Consider the following 25,314-nt stretch of genomic DNA (forward strand, 5'->3'; position numbering starts at 1 on the left):
CTTCCACTGCAGAGACTGTTGGGCTGAGCACTGACAGGCCCTAAGCACACTGGGTACCCTTCTTCTGAATAAAGGCTTTCCTGGAAATATTAGCGGTCAGGATGTTCCAGGCTAAACAGGAAGGCTCATTTAAGGGGTATTTTTCTCCGGGTCTGGACTGATTCTTTCCCCACTGAATTGCCCATAAATAAGAGCCACTGTGTTGATATTTAACCACCAAAGGCAGGTTTGGGTCTGGGGAAAATAAGCATTGGGGACTCCTAGCAAGGGCAGATAGCTAAGAAACTTTACCAACAAGCGTACGAATATACACTATGTGGGCCCAAGGCCTCCTCTGGACCCCTCAACTACCCTGCCTAGTGCCAATTCTGGGGAATACCCCCCTAGTTTACCTAGATAGGTCCCCACCACTTTGCCAGTCCATTAACTGAAGTTCAGACCTCCCAGTGGATTTATTCAAGCTCCTCTTATTGCTAGGCACCAAAGCTAGGAGGTTCACTCAAGTTCTTGCTTAGAAAAAGTGTAAAGTACTTCCCTGACAGGTCATAGTAAGGTAAGGATAGAGCAGAGGAGTCAACTTTCTCACTGTCCTGATTTTTTTTTTTTTTTAATGTGCATAACACAGCCATCAAAAGAAATGAAATCTTGCCATTTGCAACAATGCAAATGGAACTAGAGGGTATTATGCTGAGCAAAATAAGTCAATAAGAGAAAGACAATTATCATATGATCTCCCTGATATGAGGAATTTGAGAGGCAATGTGGGGGGTTTGGAAAAAATGAAGCCAGATGGGATCCAGGGGGAGACAAACCATAAGAGACTCTTAATCTCACAAAACAAACTGAGGGTTGCCAGGGGGAGGGAAGGTAGGGAGAGGGTCGTTGGGTTATGACTTTGGGGAGGGTATGTGTTATGGTAAGTGCTGTGAAGTGTGTAAGCCTGACGATTCACAGACCTGTACCCCTGGGGTTAATAATACATTATATGTTAATAAAAAAATAAAAATAAAAATAAATAAAATGTGCATAACAGAAACTTGGCATTTACCAAAAAATAATGAGGTATTTATTCTCCACACTTTACTGCTCTTGAATCTATAATCCTTATTAGCCCCTTAGTTCAAAATGAAACAATAATAGCTTCAATTTCACAAGGTCCTGTCAATTGACATCAGCAGGGATTAAGGAGCTGCGGACACCCAGCCTGGGCAGCTTCTGCTCTCTGGCGCCCCCATCTATCTATAAATGCACATCCCACACAGGGCCTCCAGGCGGCAGCAGAGGAACGTTTGCAGAACAATGCGGCCAGCACTGGGAATGCCAAAATGAACCAGCTTCACCCTTCCAAAGCCTGCTGCTAGGGTGCCAAAATTCAAAACCCTAACATAAAGCTTTCTGACCCATCGCACAGATGCAGACATTGATGGGAAGCCCCTATAGAACATACGAGGGATTTTGTTTTGAAACACACATACCCAAACCCTTAAAGTTGGCTAGGTGGGGAAAAGAGCGCCAAGATGGTGAAGAAAGGGAGGGTAATGAGAACCCAAGTTTCCACAGAAACTTCAACCTCAACAGCAAGAGAGTTGCACACATTTTTATTTCACTACTATAAAATACCCCTTTAAAAAAGCTGTTTCAGGCCACATGCTCTTGAATTTAGGATTCTGCATTTCTAAAGAATTATGTACCTAGAGCGCGGATGAAAAGGAACAGCACATTTTGCTCAAGATTGTGCCCATGCAGAAGGCCACGGCAGCTGAGCAAACCCGGCTTGCAGTAACAGAAGCTTGTCACCGTGGCCCAGCTTCCTGCCACTCTCAAAATATCAGTTTGCACACTGTCAGCCTACAGTTTTCTGTATCAACTACTTCATTTTTCTTTTGTTTCAGGTAGAATCTAATTAAAGGCAACTTTGCCACAAACTATACCAGAGGAGACAAGTGTTTATAAAATTTGTACTTCATCACTTTAAAAATAGCTTTCCAAGCTATTAAACCTTTATGCGAACATTATTAAAAATATTCGTGACAGTGTATAGATTCAGAGTAATAAAGTGTCTTTAATTAATCTGGGACAGCACACAACTACATCCTAGAGCTTTTAAAGAACTGGGCACTCATTCGACCGGAGTTTAATCAAATTGCTCTAGGAGAGTTTCTGCTAAATGACGAGGATCCTTTTACACTCACTCCACTGCAACACCAATCAAACCCCTCATTGCTATAGCAACTTCCAGGCAGATAATGATATCAGTAACTTCAAACTCTTCTGTTTTAAAGGCCTATTAATCTTGCCTGCATGGCCCACCCAGAAGGATTATCCCTTCTAAATCCGATTTACCAAACTTAATAGACATGTTTTCTTATTGCCAAACTATAATGGAACAGTAAATAATCTCTAATATTCACGTTCACCAGTGACACTGCGCCGGCAAACAGGGTTTTCAAACAACAGGGTAAATGGCTCTGAGATTAGTACCAGGGTCTTTTTAAGAAACAGATTAGCCTAATAGATCTCAACTCTGTGTTAAGTCTTACCGTCCCTTTTTGAAAAATGAGGCCACAGAGACTACACGTAGGCAAAGCAAAAGCTCACACTGAAAATACAGGACGACTGGTATTCTCCTTAACTACCCTTTGCTGTGTCATCTGACTCCTCCCAGGAAGGAGGCAAAAAAAAAAAAAAAAAAAAAAAAAAAAAATCATGATCAGAGCTAGCCAGACAACTACTCCTGCTTCATTCCTGGTTCAGGTTCAACTGTGCACAATCAAGTTCCCAAGAGGGTGAGATTGGCAGGGCATCATCAAAAGTACAACTGAAAAACGAGGGTCCTGCTCTCAGCTCACACTGCCTCCTCCACAAAGGCCCAAAGGGACTGAGAGCGGTGCAGAGTCTGTGAATGGGTCCTTTTCTCTCAGCAGATTGAGTTCTGGGAAGGCTGGGTGCAAATTGATTTTGGCCCAACCCTTGAATCCCCAGTGCCAAGCGAGTGCCTAGCATATTAAAGGCACTGAATAAATGCTTCTCTCCTCCACCTCAATCTGGTGGCCCAAAAGAGCTGATGAGATGTAGTGAATCATTAGGCAAGCTCTAGGTCAGGACAGGGAAGGGAAAGTTGTTCGCTTTTTTGAAATACTAATTGAAACACTTTGAATACCAGCACTGTTTATCACAACTTCTGAACTGCCAGATTGAGCAGACAGATGAATGCTTTTCCCTTTGCTGCCTCCCACCCCTCCAGCTAATGCCCCAAACCACCCTTTCCTTTCCAGTTAGGCACTTGTGTTTCCCTTCTAACAACTTCAGTTTGTCTCTTCAGGGTTTTATCCTACTACAGTATCTCCAATTCACAAATCCCAGAGAACTAAAATGGCAAAAGGGACAAATTTAAGAAACTCTCCTACTCTTTCACTCAGAGACTATTTTAACCCTGGGCCCTTCTGTTTCAGTATCCTGATTACTCCATTTTTTTCCTAAAAGTGGGAATACTAGTAAAAACTATCTTTTGGGGGCACCTGGGTGGCTCAGTGGGTTAAGCCTCTGCCTTCAGCTCAGGTCATGATCTCAGGGTCCTGGGATCAAGCCACATCAGGCTCTGTTCAGCTTCCCCCTCTCTCTGCCTGCCTCTCTGCCTACTTGTGATCTCTTTTTCTCTCTCTCTCTCTCTCTGTCAAATAAATATAAATAAGGGGCGCCTGGGTGGCTCAGTGGGTTAAAGCCTCTGCCTTCGGCTCGGGTCATGATCTCAGGGTCCTGGGATGGAGTCCCGCGTCGGGCTCTCTGCTCAGCAGGGAGCCTGCTTCTTCCTCTCTCTCTACCTGCCTCTCTGCCTAGTTGTGATTTCTCTGTCAAATAAATTTAAAAAATAATAATAATAAAATAAAAAAAGAAAAGAAATATAAATAAATAAAATAAAACAAAACAAACAAAAAAAAACTGTCTTTTGGAATTCCCAATATTAGTATGGACTGGGAGAAAGGATAAGGCGATTATTTGTAGAAATATCAGCATAAGCCCCATTAGTCTGTGAGCCCCAACAGTCCATTCAAAGTGAACCAGCATTGCTGGGTCCCTGCTAAGCCACAGGATCAGCCAGGGAGAGGACATCAAGTGAGAGATTTCTGCCCTAAAGCAACTCCCAATGGGTTATTTAAATGTTATTTTCATATTTGTACTCTACATCCTTTCAAAAAGAATTTGACATCTTGTTTTAAGTACTTTTTAAATTTAAATTACTTGTGGCACTTTTTTTGAGCCACAAAAAATAATTAAGAAAAAGGAAAAAATAAATAAAACCACTGTTAATGTTTTAGAGTATACTTCTTCTCTACATGCATATTTTTTAACAGCTTTAAGGTATAATATACTAATGACCCATTTAAAGTGTACAATTCAATTATTTTTGACATATTCAGAATTTTGCAATCATTACCACAATGTGAGAACATCTGCATTACCCCCAATAAGAAACCCTGTACCCGTTAGCACCCACTACCCCTTTCTCCCCAGCTGCCCCCAACCTGCCCCAAAGGCAACCACCAACCTTCATTCTTTTTTTTTTTCTTAAGATCTTATTTATTTATTTGACAGAGAGAGAAATCACAAGTAGGCAGAGAGGCAGGCAGACAAAGAGAGGGGGAAGCAGGCTCCCTGCTGAGCAGAGAGCCCGATTTGGGGCTCCATCCCAGGACCCTGGGATCATGACCTGAGCCGAAGGCAGAGACTTAACCCACTGAGCCACCCAGGCATCCCAACCAACCTTCATCCTTAATGAAGTCTTCAGTCTTAATGGATTTGTCTGTGCTGGATACTTCCTATAAATGGCATCGCACCACATGTGGTCTTTTGTATTGGGATTCTCTCACAGAACGTAATATTTTTAAGGTTCGTCCATGTTATCATCCATCAATAGTTTATTCCTTTTTATTGCCAAATTCCAGTCCATTGTATGGATGGACCACATTTTGTAGATCCACTCCCGACAGACATTTAGGTTGTTCCCACTTTTTGACAGTTATGAATAATACTGCTATGGACATTTGCATACAGGTTATTATGGAGAAGGAGGTTTTCATTCTATCTAGGAGTGTCATTACTGGGTCATATGGTAACTATTTATACTATGTTTTTACAATATTGTTTGGGGTTTGTTTTGTTGACATCTCCAGCGTGCATTCGCCCACTTCCCTTAAAATCTCCACCAGTGAAGAACTTACAGGGCAGAAAAAAAGATATATTCAGCCCAAAGATTTGGTTGCAACTACCACATAAGCAGAAGCTCTAAATCACGCCATCTCACACTGAGGTCATGAGGTAATTTCCCTGATTTACTCAACTGCTTAAATAAATGAGGCAAGTCATACTGGAAAGACACAAACAACATTCAGTTTTATTTTGTGAATACTTTTCTGTCCCTCTAACTTCCCACTTAGACTCTATTTAAACTCAGGAAAGAAACTCTTTAGCTACATTTTCAACTTAAGCTTATTTCAATTGTATTAGACTCCTGATACAATCAGGCTCCGTTAATGCTAGTCCTTGCCTCTAGCCTGCTGATGTGACCCAGCTACAACCAATATCCACAGCACATCTGAACAGAGTTTGTGACATCTAGGTGAGTTCTAAAGAAGCTGAGATTCCTTCCAGCTCAAGCTAAGATTCTCCTGACAAGTGGGGGAGGCAAGGAGAAGAATTTATCTTCATGTGTGAGAAAATACCAGTATTGCAATAACAAACAAAATGAGCATCATATCAACTTGATATCCTATTTTTATCCTTGGCCCTTTAATGATAAACTCCCTCTCTTCTGCAGGCAGGAGAAAGTAGATTGGCAAAGTCAGCCTTTAAAGGAAGCACAGAAAAAAGCTGAGCTGTTCTGTAAGATGAAATGAACAATTCCAAATCACTTCCCAGGGCTGGAAAGTAAGTACATTCCGTGGGTATGATTTGCATTGTCTCAAAAATGTCAAAATACTTGACATTCAGGTGAACAACGCTGATCAAGTCCTTGGATGGATATCCCATTGTGGGGTTAAGATAAGAACTCCGTGTCCAACTGAGTAACCACCCCCACAGATCAGCCTAATTGCCGTCCTGAAATCCCTAACACCGCAGGTCCCAGCAGCCATCCTGGTGGAAAGGACCTGCATCTTGACAGACATCGGAACCCTATTCATCACTTCTAAAAAAAGCACTCAGTTACGGTATTTAAAATGAAGGCTCTTGGAAAGGAAATCTTGCATTGGAAAAGCCCTCTTGTTTTCCCAATAATTCACAGGAGACACTCAAAGAAGGAGACTCCCCCGCCCAACTCCCTCTTCACATTTCACTCACCCAGAGCACACAGAGAAGGGCTGCATCTTCATCTAAAGAACGGTTCAAACAAAAAAATCTGCTCACCTCGTTACTATGGCAGGAAGAGCTACGTCTCGTATCCCAACACATGCACGATTACCACCCAATCCACCCCAGCACGTGTTACAACTTGCACTTGTAACGAGCTAGCTTTGCTATGATGCTTCCCCGTGGCTAAGCATCGATGGGCAGATTCTATTCCGGGGGCTCTAGCTGTATTTGCTCATTTAAGCCTCACTAGAAGTATTAACTGATACGCCCAAGTCCATCATTCTGCACAAAAGGAAACACAGCTGAACAACCTGCACCATGTCCAGAAGCCAGATCATGGCAGAGCTGAGGTTCCAGCAGAGTCTGCCTGTAGCTGGTGTGTGTCATCGAGGCATGCCTGTGCATGTGGGTCATAAATCTTCCTTGTAAGAACTTTATGAGACAGGTCAGTCATGTGGAAGAAAGCTCATTTCAAGGCAATGACTCCAATTTTGCACTTCTCCATCGCGCAAATGCTGGAGAGAACTCTCCACCAGCAGCCCCAAGACTACATAGCTGAGTGTTCTGTTACCTAAGGGTGGTGGAGAGGCTACAGGCTGAGAGGTCAGAGTACACGGGCCTGACCTTCTGACTGCCCGGGCAAGCTGCCTCACCTCAGACAAGTTACGAGATCTCTGTGCTGCCACTTCCTCGTGCAGAAAATCGGGAGAACCCACTCTCGACACCCAGAAAGGTCCCTCTTCGTGACCACTGGCCATAAACGCCCCAACTTTGCTCCACTCACAGCAGCATTCCCAACACCTAGAACAGTGCCAGCCCTCCACAAATACTGAAGGGCAGTTCTGTAACAGCTCCTCGAGATGAGGGTTTTGCCTTTGCTATTTCGGTTACTGCTATGTTATCAGTGCTTAGAACACTGCCTTCAGCAAGTGAGCACTCCAGCGTTCACTGGACGGGTAAGTCAATGGGCATGCAGGGCTCTGGATGGCCTGCCTGGGCTGTGCCTTGTGCTTGGATCCACAGACTCTCCCGCCTTTCTCATGGGGTCATGAAGAAGAAGCTGCTCTGCCCTGCAGGGAACTTCGAAACGGATTCTGCAGAAACGGACTCTGCCTTCCGTCCTTTGTGACTACACCTCACGCTCCAGTCCCAGCTCCCCCTCTCCTTGTGAAAGAAAATATGGAACATAATTAATGGAAAGAAACATGGGAAAATAATGGGGTGAGGGGACTATTAACACAGAAGTTGAGACAGCCAGTCACACATGGTTTGGGTTTGATCTGGTTGTGGTTTCTCTAACTACAGAAGAATATGAAACAAAATGGAGTCATGTAACGGTTAACAGGATTGCAGTGGTTCTGTCTGTTTTATGGCCCCAGAGACTCAAGGCAGTCACGAGCCTTCCAAACAACACGAGAAAGCGCAGCGCGGTGTGTGGTGAGGCATGGGTTTTCTCAATATTCACGACAACCATGAGTTTTACAAACACAGACACCCCCCAAGCCCAGCTCCCGGTTTGAGCATTACCCACTACCGTACTAATGGATGCGGAGGACCCAGGTGATGGTGAAAAGGAAGGAACGGGCAGGAGCAGTAGACATGAGGAAGAGCAGCAAACCCTCTGTTCCTTACCCAGACCACATCCATGAGATGGTCTAAGAAATGTGAAAAGGGGATTCTTGCATGAACCATTTAGAGATTATTACATAACGTGGCACAGGAGTCATGATGGCAGGACTTAACTAGAAGCTGAAAAACATTAAAGGTACTCTCAGTTTCCACAAGGAATGAGGGCTCGTATATGGCATTTTCAACATATTTGGTCAAAGAATCCTTATTTTTCAAAGCATCTCCCACGACTGGGGTTTTAACAATGCTCATCAGGAAATCCTGGAATAGTATATCAAATAGGAACAAAGTAGGCAAGGGACAATAGAGTCAGTTGGTGGATTAATACTAATAATTAGCTTACTCCTCTGAGCAAATTAAAAATGTGAAAACGGGGGCACCTGGGTGGTTCAGTGGGTTAAAGCCTCTGCCTTTGGATCAGGTCATGATCCCAGGATCCTGGGATTGAGCCCCACATGGGACTCTCCGCTCAGCAGGGAGCCTGCTTCCTCCTCTCTCTGCCTGCTTCAATGCCTACTTGTGATCTTGCTCTCTGTCAAATAAATAAAATCTTTAAAATAAAATAAAATAAAAACACGAAGACGTTCTGGTCATTTCATTCGTTTGGAGTAACTGCCCATCCTTCTGGGAGTAGGATAACAGTTACGGAACTATGGAAACATAACTGGCTGGTGGACAATAATGACACCATTTATCACCCTAATGGGGACAGGAAAGCCCATCTCCAGGATCACGCTCTCATCTTTTAACCGATGGCAGCTACAGATACAAGCTTAGAGTTTGGCACTCTACTCTCTGCCCCTGGAGAAACACAAAAACATGCTCTCTTAAGAATCTTCTAGTAGGTCACAAAGGGAAAGTTCACTCTGGGGTTTAAATAAGAAGGGGGAAAAAATAAATAAATAAATAAATAAATAAATAAATAAATAAATAAGAAAGGGGAAAAAAGCAGACTTTGACATTCAAAATGCTTTGTTTTTCCAGTTGAGTTGCCTACAGGTTTATGAATGGACAAAAACAAAGTAGTTTCTCTTTAGTTGACTACTGCCCTCTGCTTGAACCTGAGGACAGTTTCTAATATGCCCTCGGAGAATATACAAATCAAAGCATTGCCTAGAAAGTCTACCCAATACACACACGGATGACTTGAAGTTGGAGCACCTGAGTTGCTGTGTTCGGCTTACTGCTTGCATGACTCCAGCTGTATTACCTTGGTTGCTCCTAGATCCATCAAACCCAGCCCATCTAAATGCGGTACATTTTTTGCCATGATCCTGCTTTCTGTAAGGTCTATCCCAGTCAGGGGCATGCAAGGACTGGAGGAATCACCCTCCTCCCTCATCACTGACATGCACCACATTCAGGGCAGTCCCCAGCTGTCCCCACCTCTCCACGATCATTACAGTGCTGTGGTGCAGACCCTCTTCTGTATTACTTACAGCAGTGTGCCCCCCCCATTCTCCCTAACCCCCGCCAAACCCTCCAATCCGCTCTCTACATTCTCACAGTGACCTTTTGAAAGTTATAATCTAACTTGATTTGCTTGAAACAGCTCCCACAGCTGTCAGGGTGGAGCACCAGTTCCTTGCCTTGTACACAACCCAGGTCACTAGGCCTCCCTCCAAGCTGGTGTTACTGGCAACACACACACACACACACACACACAGACACACACACCACCCCTAATCAACAGGAGTACAAAATGATCTGCATTTCCCTTGATTCATCGTGTGATTCAGAACTCTGTATTGTGTACATTTCCATTGTCTGGGATTTCTTTCCTTCCGTATGATCACAACTCCAGGGTTACCTCTTCCAGGAAGATTTCCCTTACCACTCCACCATCCCAAGCCACAGATTTCTCACACCAATATTTGTATATGACTCCTGCTGGACTTACCATAAAGTGCTGGGGCAGCTTGTTTTTCTGCCCCAATCCCAACTGTCAGCCCCTTAAGGGCAAGAATTTAAACACTTATTCAGACCCTACTTTGCTCTCAATTAGTTTAAAGGTGGATTAGAAAGGAAGAAAATACACAAGTAAAAATGACCAGAAAAAAGAAGCAAGGATGAGAGCTTCATAAATAAGGATCACAGGAAAATACAGTCAGCAGCACCCTACACATATGCAGGCCAGAAACTTAGCACCAAGTTTTTGGTTTTTGTCAACCAGCTACAAGAAAAACACCTGCTAAGTTACAGGTAGAGCAATAAATGCAAGCCAAACGTTCAGGAGAAGGCAGCATTCCTGACAGGACACCAGAAAGAGGTTTCTCCTACAAGTCTTTAGGAGAAAGCACAAGGTGACCCACCACCTCCTTGGGCAGGCAGGAACTGCCCCCCCTCAACTCCCACCTGCCAGTACATCATCCAGAGAACACAGATGTGAGGGCAACTCCATGGGGGCCCAAGCAGGTCCAGCCTAAACAGCAAGCCCAGCTGCTGAACTTAATCCAGAAGTGTGTGCGGGATGGATGGGCTGCAGAGACTTCCAACAACTTGCTACAAACCTTCCTTACCCAAGACTACTTTTATTTTTTTTAAGATTTTATTTATTTATTTGACACAGAGAGAGAGAGAGAGAGACAGCGAGAGAGGGGATACAAGCAGGGAGAGTGGGAGAGGGAGAAGTAGGCTTCCCACTGAGCAGGGAGCCTGATGTGGGGCTCAATTCCAGGACCCCAGGATGATGACCTGAGCCAAAGGCAGACGCTTATGATTGAGCCACCCAGGTGCCCCATCCAAGACTACTTTTTAACAAACATGGGGGCCAAGAGTTGAAGATTTTACTACCTGACAAATAAGAGAAATCCAACTCGTTTATGTTGCCAAACACAAGCAGAATCAAAACTATTCACCAGCAGTCAATTTTGGTGGCTTCAGGGCAAGGGTCTTGTCCGACTTCTTCTCCCTAACCCCAGCATCCCGCATTGGTGGTTCTCAGCCTTATCAGACTATTGTCCCTTTACACATAACAGATATTTTATAATGTCCCTCCACTCTCCTGAAATGGAATAATGTAACCATATCTTAATATATATGACCTCATCCTCACACATAATTTCAAAAAATAAAAAATATTCTAAAATAAAAAGGAAAAGGAAAGATTTGATAATCAGATAATACATATTTCAGTATATAAATCGTTTGCCCAAACTACCTTATAAGACATGACAAAGTCAGATTCCTACAACTACTAAGATTTGGGATTAAAAACAAAACAGAAAAACAAACAAACATAAAATTGGAATCCATCCAAGAAGTCAGGACTATATAAGAAAAAAGATAACAATGTTCCCCAGAGGGGCACCTGGGTGGCTCAGTCGTTAAGTGTCTGCCTTCAACTCAGGTCATGATCCCAGGGTCCTGGGATCAAGCCATACATCGGGCTCCCTGCTTGGCAGGAAGCCTATTTCTCCCTCTCCCACTCCATTTGCTTGGGTTCCTCTCTCACTGTGTCTCTCTCTTTATTTATTTATAAATAAAATATATAAATAAATTCTTAAAGGGGCGCCTGGGTGGCTCAGTGGGTTAAAGCCTCTGCCTTCGGCTCAGGTCATGATCCCAGGGTCCTGGGATCGAGCCCCACGTCGGGCTCTCTGCTCCGCGGGGAGCCTGCTTCCTCCTCTCTCTCTGCCTGCCTCTCTGCCTAGTTGTGATTTCTCTCTGTCAAATAAATAAAATATTTAAAATAAATAAATAAATAAATAAATAAATAAATAAATTCTTAAAAAAAATATGTTCCCCAGAATCAAAACTTGTGTCTATCATGAAGACTTGCTAACAGATCAGACTTACTTGTACATGGGAAAGGAAAAAAAAAAATAAAAAAACAAACATGAAATGCCCCTGAAGCAAATAATACATTATATGCTAATTAAAAAAAAAAAACAAAACGTGAAATGAAGTCAACTGCATGCCCAGAGAAACTGCCACATTGGAGAAAATAAAGAAGGACAGGATTCCTGCAGATGAGCTGGGTTTTACATACAACTGAGGAATCAATAATGCATTATTTTCTTAAAGATTTTTTTAAAAATTTACTTATATGTTAAAGAGAGAGAGAGCACAGGGGGAGCAACAGAGGGAGAAGCAGGTTCCCCCCTGAGCAAGGAGCCTGATGCGGGGCTCAATCCCAAGACCCTGGGATCAAGACCTGAGCACAGACGCTTAACTGACTGAGCCACCCAGGTGCCCCGCATTATTAAGAATATAGCTCTTGGGGCACCTGGGTGGATCAGTGTTTTAAAGCCTCTGCCTTTGGGGGGGCGCCTGGGTGGCTCAGTGGGTTAAAGCCTCTGCCTTCAGCTCAGGTCATGATCCCAGGATCCTGGGTTCGAGCCCCGTATCGGGCTCTCTGCTTGGCAGGGAGCCTGCTTCCTCCTCTCTCTCTGTCTGCCTCTCTGCCTGCTTGTGATCTCTGTCTGTCAAATAAATAAATAAAATCTTAAAAAAAAAAAATAAAGCCTCTGCCTTTGGCTCAGGTCATGATCCCAGGGTCCTGGGATCAAGCCCCACACCAGGCTCCCTGCTCAGCGGGGAGCCTACTTCCCCCTCTCTCTCTCTGCCTGCCTCTCTGCCTGCTTGTGATCTCCTTCTGTCAAATAAATAAATAAATAAAATCTTTTTTTAAAAAAAGAATACAGCTCTTGCTGGGGACTCCCCAAGTAGATGTGTACACTCAGTCTCGGAAGCCCCATGAGGACTGTCAACAACTGTGTGGGACCACCTGGGTTGGGTACAACGGTCTGCACCCTGTGGAACATCCAGCCTCCCCTGCCTTCAGGCCTGCATGCCAGAGGTCATCTCCATCCCCTTCAAGACCAACTAGCCCAGAGCAGAGCCAGGCTCCACAAAGGTAGAATGAGCTAAGGGGGCAGTGACTGATGAAGGACAGCCTGGAAGGATCACACCAAACTTGAACATGAGGAGAATACACTGAGTCAGGAGAGTAGCCTTAAGATCAGGAGGGTGGCAAGGCCCTGTCAAGGGCACTCAGTAAACGCTAATTGAATAAAAAGTGGCAGCAGATTACGTTGTTCAACTCTGTTAGAGGAACCAAGGTCCTTGTGTCCCACAGCCCTGATCCTGCTTGTGAGCCCCTCGGTCCCTGCCACCTTCACAACCCATGTCAACCACCAGTTAACTCGCTAGTCGTGAGCACTTTCTGGGTTCCTCAGAGCAGGTAAGGAGCCTGTGTACCTTCTTCAGTTTCTGCAGCACTGGGTGGTTTGTCTCGTCTTTCCTCTGGCCTGGATTCTTGATCTTCAAGAGTCTAAGAAAGAAAAAAAAAAGTCAGTGAAAACATCAGTGGCTTTAGATATGTGACAAGGAGATGGAAATCACAAACATGGGTCTGGCAGGTGGGAGAGGCCAGCCAGTCCGGGGAGGTCTGGAAAGACAGGGTAGGTAAAGCTGCTCGGAGTACATGCAGGCAGTACCCCAGGAAGATGAGGAGAAACACTTGGGGGAACCAAGAGGCACAGGCTGCAAATGTCCCTGCCACGAATCTTCTACTGTACCACATCACAAGCAGAAGGCCTCAGGCACATAATGCATGAACCAAAAAAGGGGACAAAAGAACAGAAAATCTTGACACTGTAAACCAGAGTTACTATTTCTGCAGGTGCCCATCCTGAGCAACCCCTCCCCATGCCATGAGACACAGGAGTCTGGGGGGCAGGACCCCCATCACAGGGAGAACCCAGGTTGTGCACAGGCCTTGATTGGCAAGCCAGTGTATGCTGGTGCAGGTTGACCTGGATGAGAGCAAGCTGGGGGTCTCAGAGACAAAGTGCCCTCCTGGAGCTCTTAGCATTTTCTTTTCTAATGGTTACTGCCCGGTCAGTGAACGATGAAGAGCCACAGAATTATATACTGGTGTGCCAAACAGTGAAACAGCCCAAAATTGCATCCATGCATATTCCCAAGCAGACACATGGGCATCCTTGAGCAGGGAGTCCTACAAATGGCTCAGACCCCTGAATACTCATGGGCATGTTATTAATTAAACTCAGTCTATCAAGCGCCTTGCTCTTGACCATTTCAGAACAACATCCTAAGCCCACAATAACAAGAGAAACAAAAAGCCATGAAAATATACACAGTTAACCCAACCACAGAAGGGCAGGAAACAAGTGCCCACTTACCTGCACCCCACCCCCGTAGCTGTTAACTCCCATCTGCCTTACTCACAAGATGCAGTATTGTCTCTTCTAGGCCCCATCATGGAATCACAGGGTGGACCAGAGCAGGTACATACTGGGAAGCACCATGGAGGTGGGAGCCTGAGTGCCTAGGGTCCTAAGAGGTCTCACCACTCAGGCTCAAGGCCCAACACAAGCAGCCCACATGATTACCTGGGGTCAGCCCTCACCCTGAAACCCTAGTCGTCCGGTGAGGGTGACTGCTAAGCCTACCTGAAAAGGGCATCAGAGAATGCTGCTTCCTGATTACAAAACAAAAATGAAATAGGAAACTACTTTTTTTTTAAGGGGGTGTATTTTTTTTTTTAATATTTTATTTATTTGACAGAGAGAAATCACAACTAGGCAGAGAGGCAGGCAGAGAGAGAGGAGGAAGCAGGCTCCCCGCGGAGCAGAGAGCCCGACGTGGGGCTCGATCCCAGGACCCTGGGATCATGACCTGAGCCGAAGGCAGAGGCTTTAACCCACTGAGCCACCCAGGTGCCCCTTAATGGGGTGTATTAAAGCAATTTTTATTCTTTTTAGTAAATTTGAATGCAATTGTAGGACACTTAAATTTCCTAGTTGCCTTAATTATTAATTTTAACCAAATTCCAGAACTAAATTCTCAACATTCTGATTAACAGGAAAAACTGTTATGAGGAGAGAACTGAAACGCGACTGAAAAATGTAGCTAAGGGGACGTGCGGGTGGTTCAGATGGTTAAGCGGCTGCCTCCTGCTCAGGTCATGATCCCAGGATCTTGGGATTGAGCCCTGCATGGGGCTCCTGTTCAGCAGGGAGGCTGCTTCTCCCTCTGCCTGCTTCTCCCCCAGCTTGTGCTCTCTCCCTCATTGACAAATAAATAAATAAAATCTTCACCAAAAAAAAAAAAAAAAAAAAAAAAAAGCGCTACCCTCCAAAACACGGTTCCCAAAATAATGACTTTGCAGTGTGTACTCTCAAGGAATTTGCGTTATTATACACCAGAATGAAGAGACATACACACCTTGAGGAGAAAGGCTCTGTCCCAGAAGTATTTCCTGAAGAGTTTAATATCTGCCTCCAACAAATGCTCGGCTGTGTGGTTTAGCGTCAGGGTCAGCGTCTCTGATGAGTGAAGATACTGCAGGAAAGCTTGTTCACTGAGCTGCACTCTGGAGAAGCCTGGGGAACGTCTGCCCTGGAAACTGAAATGTCACAAATCGAAACCCACTGGCAGTTTCAGAGACATCAACCCCAACATCCCACTACCGCCACGGCCCCCAGTATTACCAATCCAGGTGGCAAAACGATCCATGAAAGCCACCTACTGACAACAAATACGTAAGCTCATGTAAACGGATGTTAATAATAAAGCCACTTTCTTCCCCTAGACAAGATGCCAAGTGAGGAGCTATTCACATACACTACATACTTTACCCGTTACTTGTAGCACGAATGAAACTACTAACTTCTAAATGTCGTATTTTACTCAATATTTCATTCTTTTTAATTCAAAAAGAGACCGTCTTGCTTTAACAGGGTCACATGTGGTAGAACAAATTAGCTGGCAGCCAACAGCTTATTAGGTGATTACAGTGAAAAACAGATATGATCTCCAGGGAGCACGGTGAGGTTTGGAGGTTACAAACAAGTGGGTTATTCATAGCACACTGGTCCACTGTTGTAAATCGTTTTATCATACATATTAAAAGATGCATATATTTGATTTTGTTGTATTTGTGAAAATATCCATAAACAAAGAAACAATATTCCCAAACTAAATTCTTGAAAATAAACTTACTTTCTGTTTTGCTTTGACCAAAAACAATTGCACATTTATTAGCTAGACGTAGGCGTTACGGTTAGTGTACTATTCTGGATGGCTCGCAAGGTCATACGATTGCAACAGTGAAGAGCATCAGGAGGAAAATGCGAGTGCTTCCAGAGGGCAGCCCACCTCATGTTGTCACAGCCCACAAACCGTTCCCAGATTCCTCACTTCACAGAGACAGCTATATGCCTCTTTCCTCTTCTTACATGGCCCCATTTTATTAATGAATGTACACTTCATGAAAATATAATATACTTCCAACCAAATAAATGCACTACAAAGAGATCCCTGCACTCTAAGATTTGGGGCATCTCTCCACACTCCTGATATTAATTACTAGAATCTTCTAGAAATCAACTCTCCATGCTAACATGTCACTGAAATAAATGGACTCTGAGCCTGAGCCAAAAGATTGTTATTAATTTAGAAAATGAAAGTTTCACCATATACTCAGAATTTAGCTGACAGTCTACTTCTAATACCATTCATGAATAGATCTGTTAGATGTGCAAACCTTTAAAGAATGTGATATCTTCCAGTTCTGGAGACAGTAGAAAGGTACTAGTCTACAAGATGAAGTCAGCCAGGACTTTGATCTAACAATGAACCATCCACAATGACTAAGTCAAAGAAAGCAGGACTGCCTTGACTTCTTGGGCCAAGCAAGTAGGGTCACGTTAGAGTCAAGAAAAGGACAATTCCTTTTGAAGGGCTCTTCCACTGCTTGGTGGTCATGTGACCAAAGTAGAACAAAAATAAACAGAAAGTTCTCCTCTAATATTCATTTATGTACCATTAAACCATAAATTAATCGCATTGAGTTTCATGAGCCAAACAAGAAAAACCAGTCCATCAAGACACACCATATAATAGTACTCTGATGAATTTAATATTTATGCAGTACTTTGTCATTTTCAAGGTGCTTTCCCATTTATTTTTTAACACCTGTTACGTCAAGGAAATCACTACATATGAATCCTCTTTTCATAGGAATAATGACCAAAGTCAAGGAAATCACTATATAAAAATCCACTTTTCAAAGAATAATGAGCAGCCTAAACTATTCTAGGTAAAAAACCACACATTCCTCATTCAGTGAAAATGCTGATAATCATGAAGCACATAAGAAAATTTACAGTTCTTTTATTATTTCCTTTACATTATTTCATTAGATCCTAATAGCCACATTGTCTCTTAGGGTGTGTCTGTTATTGAATCAACAATCATTCATATTCTTTCAATGAGTGTCATATGCCAAAACTGTATTAGAAATACTACAGTAGGTAAACAAAAACTTTCAGCCCTCAAGTGATACAGGAGGGAAACCTAGGTAACAAATGATGCCTATATTTAAAATTATAAACTATGATTAATATTGTAAATTAATCCTTTTAATCACCATATTGTACATTATTCATAATCATTAGAGATCCTAACATGAATGGCTTTCTGAAGCACTGTTACTTAAGGTGATACCTGAAAGATAAGTAGGACTTAGGCAAGTATTTCCCAACTTTTTCCTTGATTACAGTCCCCTACGAAGCCCTTAAAGACATGTTTTCTCTAACTCCCTCTCCATGAAATGTTGATACCAAATATGTCTGTATATCTGCTCATGTACTTTGTACTCTATACATGAGAAACAATGGTAAAAGAGAAACCAACAAGAGCTTGTGGTCTGGTTATTTCAATTCTCCCACAGTACTTGGAACACTTTATAGGAGCATATCAAGAGAGAATTAATCCATCAAGTAGCCAAACTCACTTTGTGATGTCTTCAACCAGCTTGGAGTGTCCAGCTTGTAAAGCTAAGTCTAATGGCGTGGCACCTTCTTCGTTGGGTAAAGACAAAGCCTGAACTCCCCCAGGGAGGCACAAGAGGAAATGAGAGAGCTTAGGTAGGCCCCATCTCATAGCCAGGTGTAGAAGAGACTCTCTGCATAAAGAAACTGAGAATAAAACAAATGGTATTAGTTCTTTCACTTGCAAAAATGTGCCTTATATGTTTTATCTCTAATACCATAGATTTAGACATAATAGGAATGTCAGAACTGGAAGGAACCATCAAAAGCATGTAATCCAAATACCTTGCTTTAATTAGGCTCCGAACACCGTGTGAACCCCAATGTGGGGCTTGAACTCACAACCCTGAGATCAAGACCTGAACTGAGTGAGATCCAGAGTCAGACACCCAAGCGACTGAGCCACCTAGGTGCTCCTATTTTACTGCTGAGGACAGGGCGAGTGATTTGTCCAAAGGTAGGAAGCCAAGAGGTGCTGGGTGGGGTCTGCCCATTGCTGGTCCAGTGCTGTTTCCACCCACTGCAGCACACATTCACATTCCCTTTCCCTTGCGCAGAAGTCGGCACGGGAAAATGAGTGCTAGGAGCACACCACCCTTTCGAAACACGAAGCTGCTCTTGAAGGACATGCTGCTACTTCAGGAGGGCAGTGTCTCAGGGGCCACAACCATAAGGGAGTCCCTGTTCCCATTCATGAGCCAGAGATGCTCCTCCCCTGATGAGAAGGCAGGGCAGAAACGGGCTTCCCATGTCCAGAAAACTCGAGACCATGGTCGTTCTCCAACTTCACGGAGGAGCTCTGGCGCATCTATTAGATTCCTGGGACTGTTTCAGGGCTGGCAAACCACCCTAATGCTTTGCTTCAATGGCCCAGCCTGGGACCTCTTCACACGGCCCTTGACAAAGGGCTCTTGGTTAATCTGTGTTCTGAGTTTTCACCGTGGTTTGCAGCTTTCACATTAAGGGGTACATATCATTGTAGAGGCTGAGGGGTTTTATTATTCTCAACACCTAATACAATATCTGTCCAAACTGAAGTCATCCAGTTTTGTGGAGCTGAATGGCAACTGTTAAAATTGCCATCATTTGTGTATGTTCAAATTGCCTTATTTGCATACAGTTTGTACACCTGTATTTCTACTGCAATACTCAGTGCCTGGAACACAGCTGGCTCATGATAAATATTACACTGGAAATATGGAAAAGAATAAATTTGTTTACATTTTTTTAAATTTTTTTAAAAGATTTTATTTATTTATTTGACAGACAGAGATCACAAGGAGGCAGAGAGGCAGGCAGAGACAGAGAGGAGGAAGCAGGCTCCCTGCTGAGTATAGAGCCCGATGTGGGGCTTGATCTCAGGACCCTGAGATCATGACCCGAGCCGAAGGCAGAGGCTTAACCCACTGAGCCACCCAGGAGCCCCTGTTTACATTTTTTTTAAAAAAGGTAGACTCATAAACTCCTCAGACATCAAGATATACCTTAAAATAAACCTTATCATCACGAACTAAACCTGAAAATCCAAACACTCAAGATCTGCTCGAATGCACTCCATGAGAATGTGAATTACATCTACCCTCAAGCTGAATAATGTTATTGTCTGCAGCTATAATGGGAAGCATGTCTAGGGCACGCTGTATTGCACTGCAGGAAAAGCCAGAGGGGAGGGACCCCTTCTGTTTTCTACCCCCAATACAGTGCCCTGCATTGTATGGATCTAAAAATACCTGCATATTGAATGAATGAATGAATGAATGAATGAATATATGACCAAGGGGGCTCTTTCCCTGATGAGTTACCCAGGAAAGTGAGCTTTAGGGATATGGCTGCAGCTGCTACTTGGAGCACCTATCATTCTTAGTTCCATCTCTGGTACCTCGACTAAAATCTGTGAACAAAAGCTACTTACTCTCTCAGACTTTGAACACTGAGGACAAAAACTAACTACTTCTCCACAAGTCGGAGGTCTGCATTAATAGGGCTTTACCTTTCCATTGTCTTCATTAGCATAACTTCACTACTTCAGGAGATTCTTCCCAGGGCCAATGATGGTCTGTTCATCATTCCTTCAAGACCCACCAACTCCTCTGTAAAAAGCATCCGTTTGAGCCCTAAAACCGATCTATATTATACCATGATCTTTATCCTCTCTTAATCCAACTCCCTGCCTTGCCCACCCCCCCTTCTCTGCATTAGAAGACCATCATTAAACCAACCTTCAAGTTCTCATTAAATTCCAACCCTGCCCACACCCCCACCAAAAGCCTGCTGAGGCTGCACGGAGACAGCCTTCCTGACCAGGCCAGGCAGTTAGCTCAGCTCTGTCTCTCCAGCAGACTGTGGGGATGCTATCTGGGGAGCCAGCATCCAACTCCACTCTAATTTGAAACAATCAGAAGGAATTATGCCACTGCACAAATGCAGAAGAAAACTGCTTAGCTTACATTTTTAGTGGTTTATACTACTTCTTTACCCAGATCAAGAAGGTGAAGTGTTCTATTTCAAATTGTGACAAGGCCCTCGAAGTGAAATACCACTGACTTCACTGTGCATTTGCTCTATCATCTGTCTGTGTGACACAGCGCAGACACACACCCCCACCCCCGTCCAGGTCAAATAACATCTGAAATGCCAAAACATCTAAAGACAAAGCAGTGCACACCTGCCAGATATCTGCTTAATATGCCTGGTATCTTCAAAAGGCTATTGAAGAACTTATCTCTGCTTTACCCTTTAAGTTTTTGACCTTCAAACTCATTTTATTAGAAGGTAGGGTTTTCATACTGAACAGACTCCTGACAAGGCATGTCTGAGAACATTTCCATTTTTTTCCCCCCTTCTTAAGTAATAAGGAAGAAGAGACTGTTAGGATCAGGTAACAAAACAAACACAAATGCACAAGGACACTCCCCAACATGTATGTCAGCATGAGCTCACAACCAGCCACCCTCGAATGGAATTTCAAAGTCATAGATCCCAGTCTCAACTGGGTAAGAAACACTGCGTGGCCATATGAGATACTATTTTCTTCCAAGACAAAGACCAAAAGGGAACACCAAAACCATCCGCATTCCCTTTTAAAATAAAACTATTGGTAAAGGCAAGTATGGCATCAACCATTTAAATGGAACTCCATACACCGCCTGGGGCGGTCCCCCAGATACCCTTGACCCTGGGAAGGAGTTCACTATATTCTACCTGGTTGACAGTGTGGGTGGCAGGAGTTTTCCTCCTTTGGAACACCTTCCAGGCATGTTCGGCTAGCCCAGCTCCCCATTCCCTCCTTGGGCTCCAATCTCACATCTAGTTCACAGAGGAGCAAAGCAAACTTGTAGGAAAGAACAGCTCTCTGCTGAAACTGTTCCTCCCTCCCTTCCTCCCTCTCAATCTGTCCACTTCCTGGGAAGGTGGGAAGGCAGGGGTAGAAAGGATCTTCTGATGTTTGAAGGAAACAAGTAAGAAGCTGACCAAGATGGTTTGAGAGAGCCTTCTCCTTCAGTTTGAAAGTTCAGAGCCCAGAATCAGGCAAAGAAATAGGAAACACCATGACATATATAAATAATTCTGCTTGTTATAGAGTTTCAGATTCTTAACAGCAGTCAGGAAAACAAGCTGTGAAAAGGGGTTATACAATCTGGCAGAAGTGGGAGGAGGTGTGTTTAAAATATATTTTTAACCAAATAAATATGTCTCTTCCTGTGTAGCTAATGCCAGGAGTTATGCGAACTAATGTTACTAAAACAGAATTACTTGTAATTGTTCTAATGGCAAACATGAGAAGGTATGACCTGTCACATCCCGGGAGCAAAATCACCCAGACACAAAGAGGAAGTGAGTAGGCTGTGCCATTCAATCAGCATTTCCCATCACGGCATAAAGGGAGTCCACTGGACCCAGACATGGATGGAGGCTCAAAGCCTATGCCTCTCATTCTGCCATACCTCAGTTTCTGTACCCAGAAAATAAGGCGATCACATCAGAGACCCAAGGTCCTGAGAATATTCATCCTAGCCTGACTTAATTAGGATCAAGGATGCAGGAAATACAGCCCACCCCAAAGGTCTTCTGGCAGTGTTTGAGCACAGGGACTGAAGTAGCTGGTGAGGCTGTTGCTGAAGGAAAGGGATTTTATATACTGTTCAGTCCAAATTCGGGACCATCATAGCTTCACAAGGTCTGGAGATAGCAGAATATGGAAAAATAAATTACCAAGCCCACAGGAACTCACAGTCACGGCTACAGGAAATGTAAATGGGTATAACCACTTTGGAAAATACATTGCCATCATCAAATAAATCTGAAGAAACTGGGGCGCCTGGGTGCCCATGATCCCATGACCCCATGATCTTAGGGTCCTGGGATTGAGCCCCGCATCGGGCTCTCTGCTCAGCGGGGAGCCTGCTTCCCTTCCTCTCTCTCTGCCTGCCTCTCTGCCTACTTGTGATCTCTGTCAAATAAATAAACAAAATCTTAAAAAAAAAAAATCTGAAGAAACTGAAGTCTTCAGAGATTAAGCATTTCCACTCCTACATATAAATCCTAGTGAGCACCATGCTTTGCATGTCACAGCAAACACACATAAAAATGTATAATTGTCCAAAAACAGAAGTGATCTCAACATCCACCAACAATAGAATAAACTGCAGTATAATCACACTAGTATCCTAACATCAATAAAAAAGTACAGACTAATATAGAAAAAAACTAAGAAATATACTATTGTAGAAAAGTCACAAAAGAGTTCACAGAGGGGCGCCTGGGTGGCTCAGTGGGTTAAGCTGCTGCCTTCGGCTCAGGTCATGATCTCGGGGTCTTGGGATCGAGTCCCGTGTCGGGCTCTCTGCTCAGCAGAGAGCCTGCTTCCCTCTCTCTCTCTCTCTCTCTGCCTGCATCTCTATCTACTTGTGATCTCTCTCTGTCAAATAAATAAATAAAATCTTAAAAAAAAAAAAAAAAAGAGTTCACAGAATATGTTTTGGTTAATATGAAATTTTACAACATGAACAGCTAAAGCATACTATTTAAGAATACATAGGTAGTGGAAATTGAAGGAAAAGCAAGGAAACAGTTACTCTACAAGTGGGCATCATTTCTCTAGGACAAAGAGGAGACCATGAATGGAACTACTTCTGGGGTCCAATGGTGCCTATATCTCCCCACCAACACACACAGGAAGCTGTGTTTAAGGCTCACCCTAGGACAATTAAAACAGAATTTCCAGGGTTGGGACCCAAGCCTTAATTTTTCCCAAAGATTCCCAAGTGATTCTAATACAACACCAGAGTTAAGATCTGCTACTTTCTCTAAGTAAGTGGTTAACAAAATACCTGTCAGTGCTTCCTTTTTATACCACTGTCTTCCCTATCATCTCTTAAGATCTATTAGCTAAAAATTTCAACAATGAATATCAAAAAAAGTTTGTGACTTTCACAAATTATTCTTAATCTACAATACTTGCTCCCAAACCAAGATATATCCTTAAACACTGTAAGCAAAATATTAAAGATAAGTGTGAGTGGGCAATAATCTAGAACAAATGCTTTTTTTTTTTTGAGATTTTATTTATTTGAGAGAAAGAGAGGGAACACAGGCAGAGGGAGTGGGAGAGGGAGAAGCAAACTCCGGCCTAGCAGGGAGCCGATGTGGAGCTTGATCCCAGGACCCTGAAATCACGACCTGAGCTGAAGGCAAATGATTAATGACTGAGCCGCCCAGGCGCCCCAGCAAATGCTTTTAAATGCAGTTTAATTCAGGAGTACTTCTACTTTGTAGGATTTACTGATGTTTCACCACAACTGAGTGGAGCCGTTGAAATGTATTCAATACTCTAAGTTTATGAAAAAAATACATCACATATATCCAAATCATTAAAACGAGTTGTGCTCTCATTTCCAAACCACGTATATATTTATGGAGGTCTCAATTTTTGCATCTAAGTCATTCAGTAGACAAACACTAAATGAAACTAGTAGTCAATGCCAGTACTATATGCCAGATCTTGTAGATGTAAAGATTATCTTTGAATACCATACTGCCGCCCACTTTTCTTTGGAATAAATATCTGGCCCATGAAACCACTGACTGATGAGTTGTGGCTCTAGGCATAGACACAGAGTATGAACAGAAATAAGGAAAGTATTGGATCTACCACCTCCCTTGTGTATGATGACTTGAAAATTGAGACGTTTATCCAATGGCAAAGTGATGAGCAAAAACTAAAGAAAATGAAAAAAATATTGCCAAAAATTTTATGGAACACAGAAGAGAATATGTGGTATGAACAGCACATACAATCTCCTATTTTTTCAGGACTCTCAGTGAAATAGGAGAGATCATGTACTATGGCATCTTTCATTCAAGTGGTCTAATCAGGGCTTTGGTGCATTAAAAAAATCACTTCTGGGAGGCCTGGGTGGCTCAGTGGGTTAAGCCCCTGCCTTCGGCTCGGGTTGTGATCTCAGGGTCCTGGGATCAAGCCCCGCAGGGAGGGAGCCTGCTTCCCTTCCTCTCTCTGCCTGCCTCTCTGCCTGCTTGTGATCTCTGTCAAATAAATAAATAAAACTTAAAAAAAAAAATCACTTCTCCACCCAGAAGATCAGAGGTTGTTGAGTCCAAAATGGAAACTGAAAATACAAACAGGTTCATAGGAAAGATATTGAGACAGAAGAGCCAAAGGAGCACAATGCCAACATGGCAGGTATGGCTGGACAGTAAAGGCAAAGGGAGAAGTAGAGAAGTGCAACAGGTGGGTTTTAGCTCCCTGATATGTCTTTTCTGCATCAGGCATATTTGAGACACTCAGATGACAACTCCTGACTGCGAGTCTGGGAACACACCAATCACACAGTTTTATTCCATCAGATTCACATTGCCTTATGCGATGCTGGAATGCAGTTTATGGAGTTTGCCTCTCTTTTAGGGTGGTTATGCTTTATTTTACCTTGTGGAACTAGTACTAAATCAGTTGAAACATTAAAAAGTCCTTATCAGAGTGGTTGGACCAGCTTGCATTCCCACCAACAGTGGAGGAGGGTTCCCCTTTCTCCACAACCACTCTGGAAAACAGCATGGAGGTTCCTCAAAATGTTGAAAATAGAACTACCCTATGACCCAGCAATTGCACTACTGGGTATTTACCCTAAAGATACAAACATAGTGATCCGAAGGGGCACGTGTACCCGAATGTTTATAGCAGCAATGTCTACAATAGCCAGACTATGGAAAGAACCTAGATGTCCATCAACAGATGAATGGATCAAGAAGATGTGGTATATATACACAATGGAATACTATGCAGCCATCAAAAGAAATGAAATCTTGCCATTTGCGACGACGTGGATGGAACTAGAGCGTATCATGCTTAGTGAAATAAGTCAATCGGAGAAAGACAACTATCATATGATCTCCCTGATATGAGGACATGGAGAAGCAACATGGGGGGGTAGGGGGATAGGAGAAGAATAAATGAAACAAGATGGGATTGGGAGGGAGACAAACCATAAATGACTCTTAATCTCACAAAACAAACTGG

General features: G+C 43.4%; 1 protein-coding gene across 1 annotated transcript in view; it reads right to left on the minus strand.

The window, feature by feature from the left end:
• ARHGEF28 (Rho guanine nucleotide exchange factor 28) overlaps window positions 1-25,314 on the minus strand; it is a 329,197-nt gene that overhangs the window by 144,237 nt on the left and 159,646 nt on the right. The window contains 3 exon segments of the mRNA XM_045999285.1: window positions 13,180-13,252; window positions 15,172-15,352; window positions 17,744-17,927. Of these exon segments, the coding sequence (XP_045855241.1) occupies window positions 13,180-13,252; window positions 15,172-15,352; window positions 17,744-17,927 (438 nt within the window).

Source organism: Meles meles, chromosome 3 (genome assembly GCF_922984935.1).
Source record: "Meles meles chromosome 3, mMelMel3.1 paternal haplotype, whole genome shotgun sequence".
In the NCBI taxonomy this organism is placed as follows: Eukaryota; Metazoa; Chordata; class Mammalia; order Carnivora; family Mustelidae; genus Meles; species Meles meles.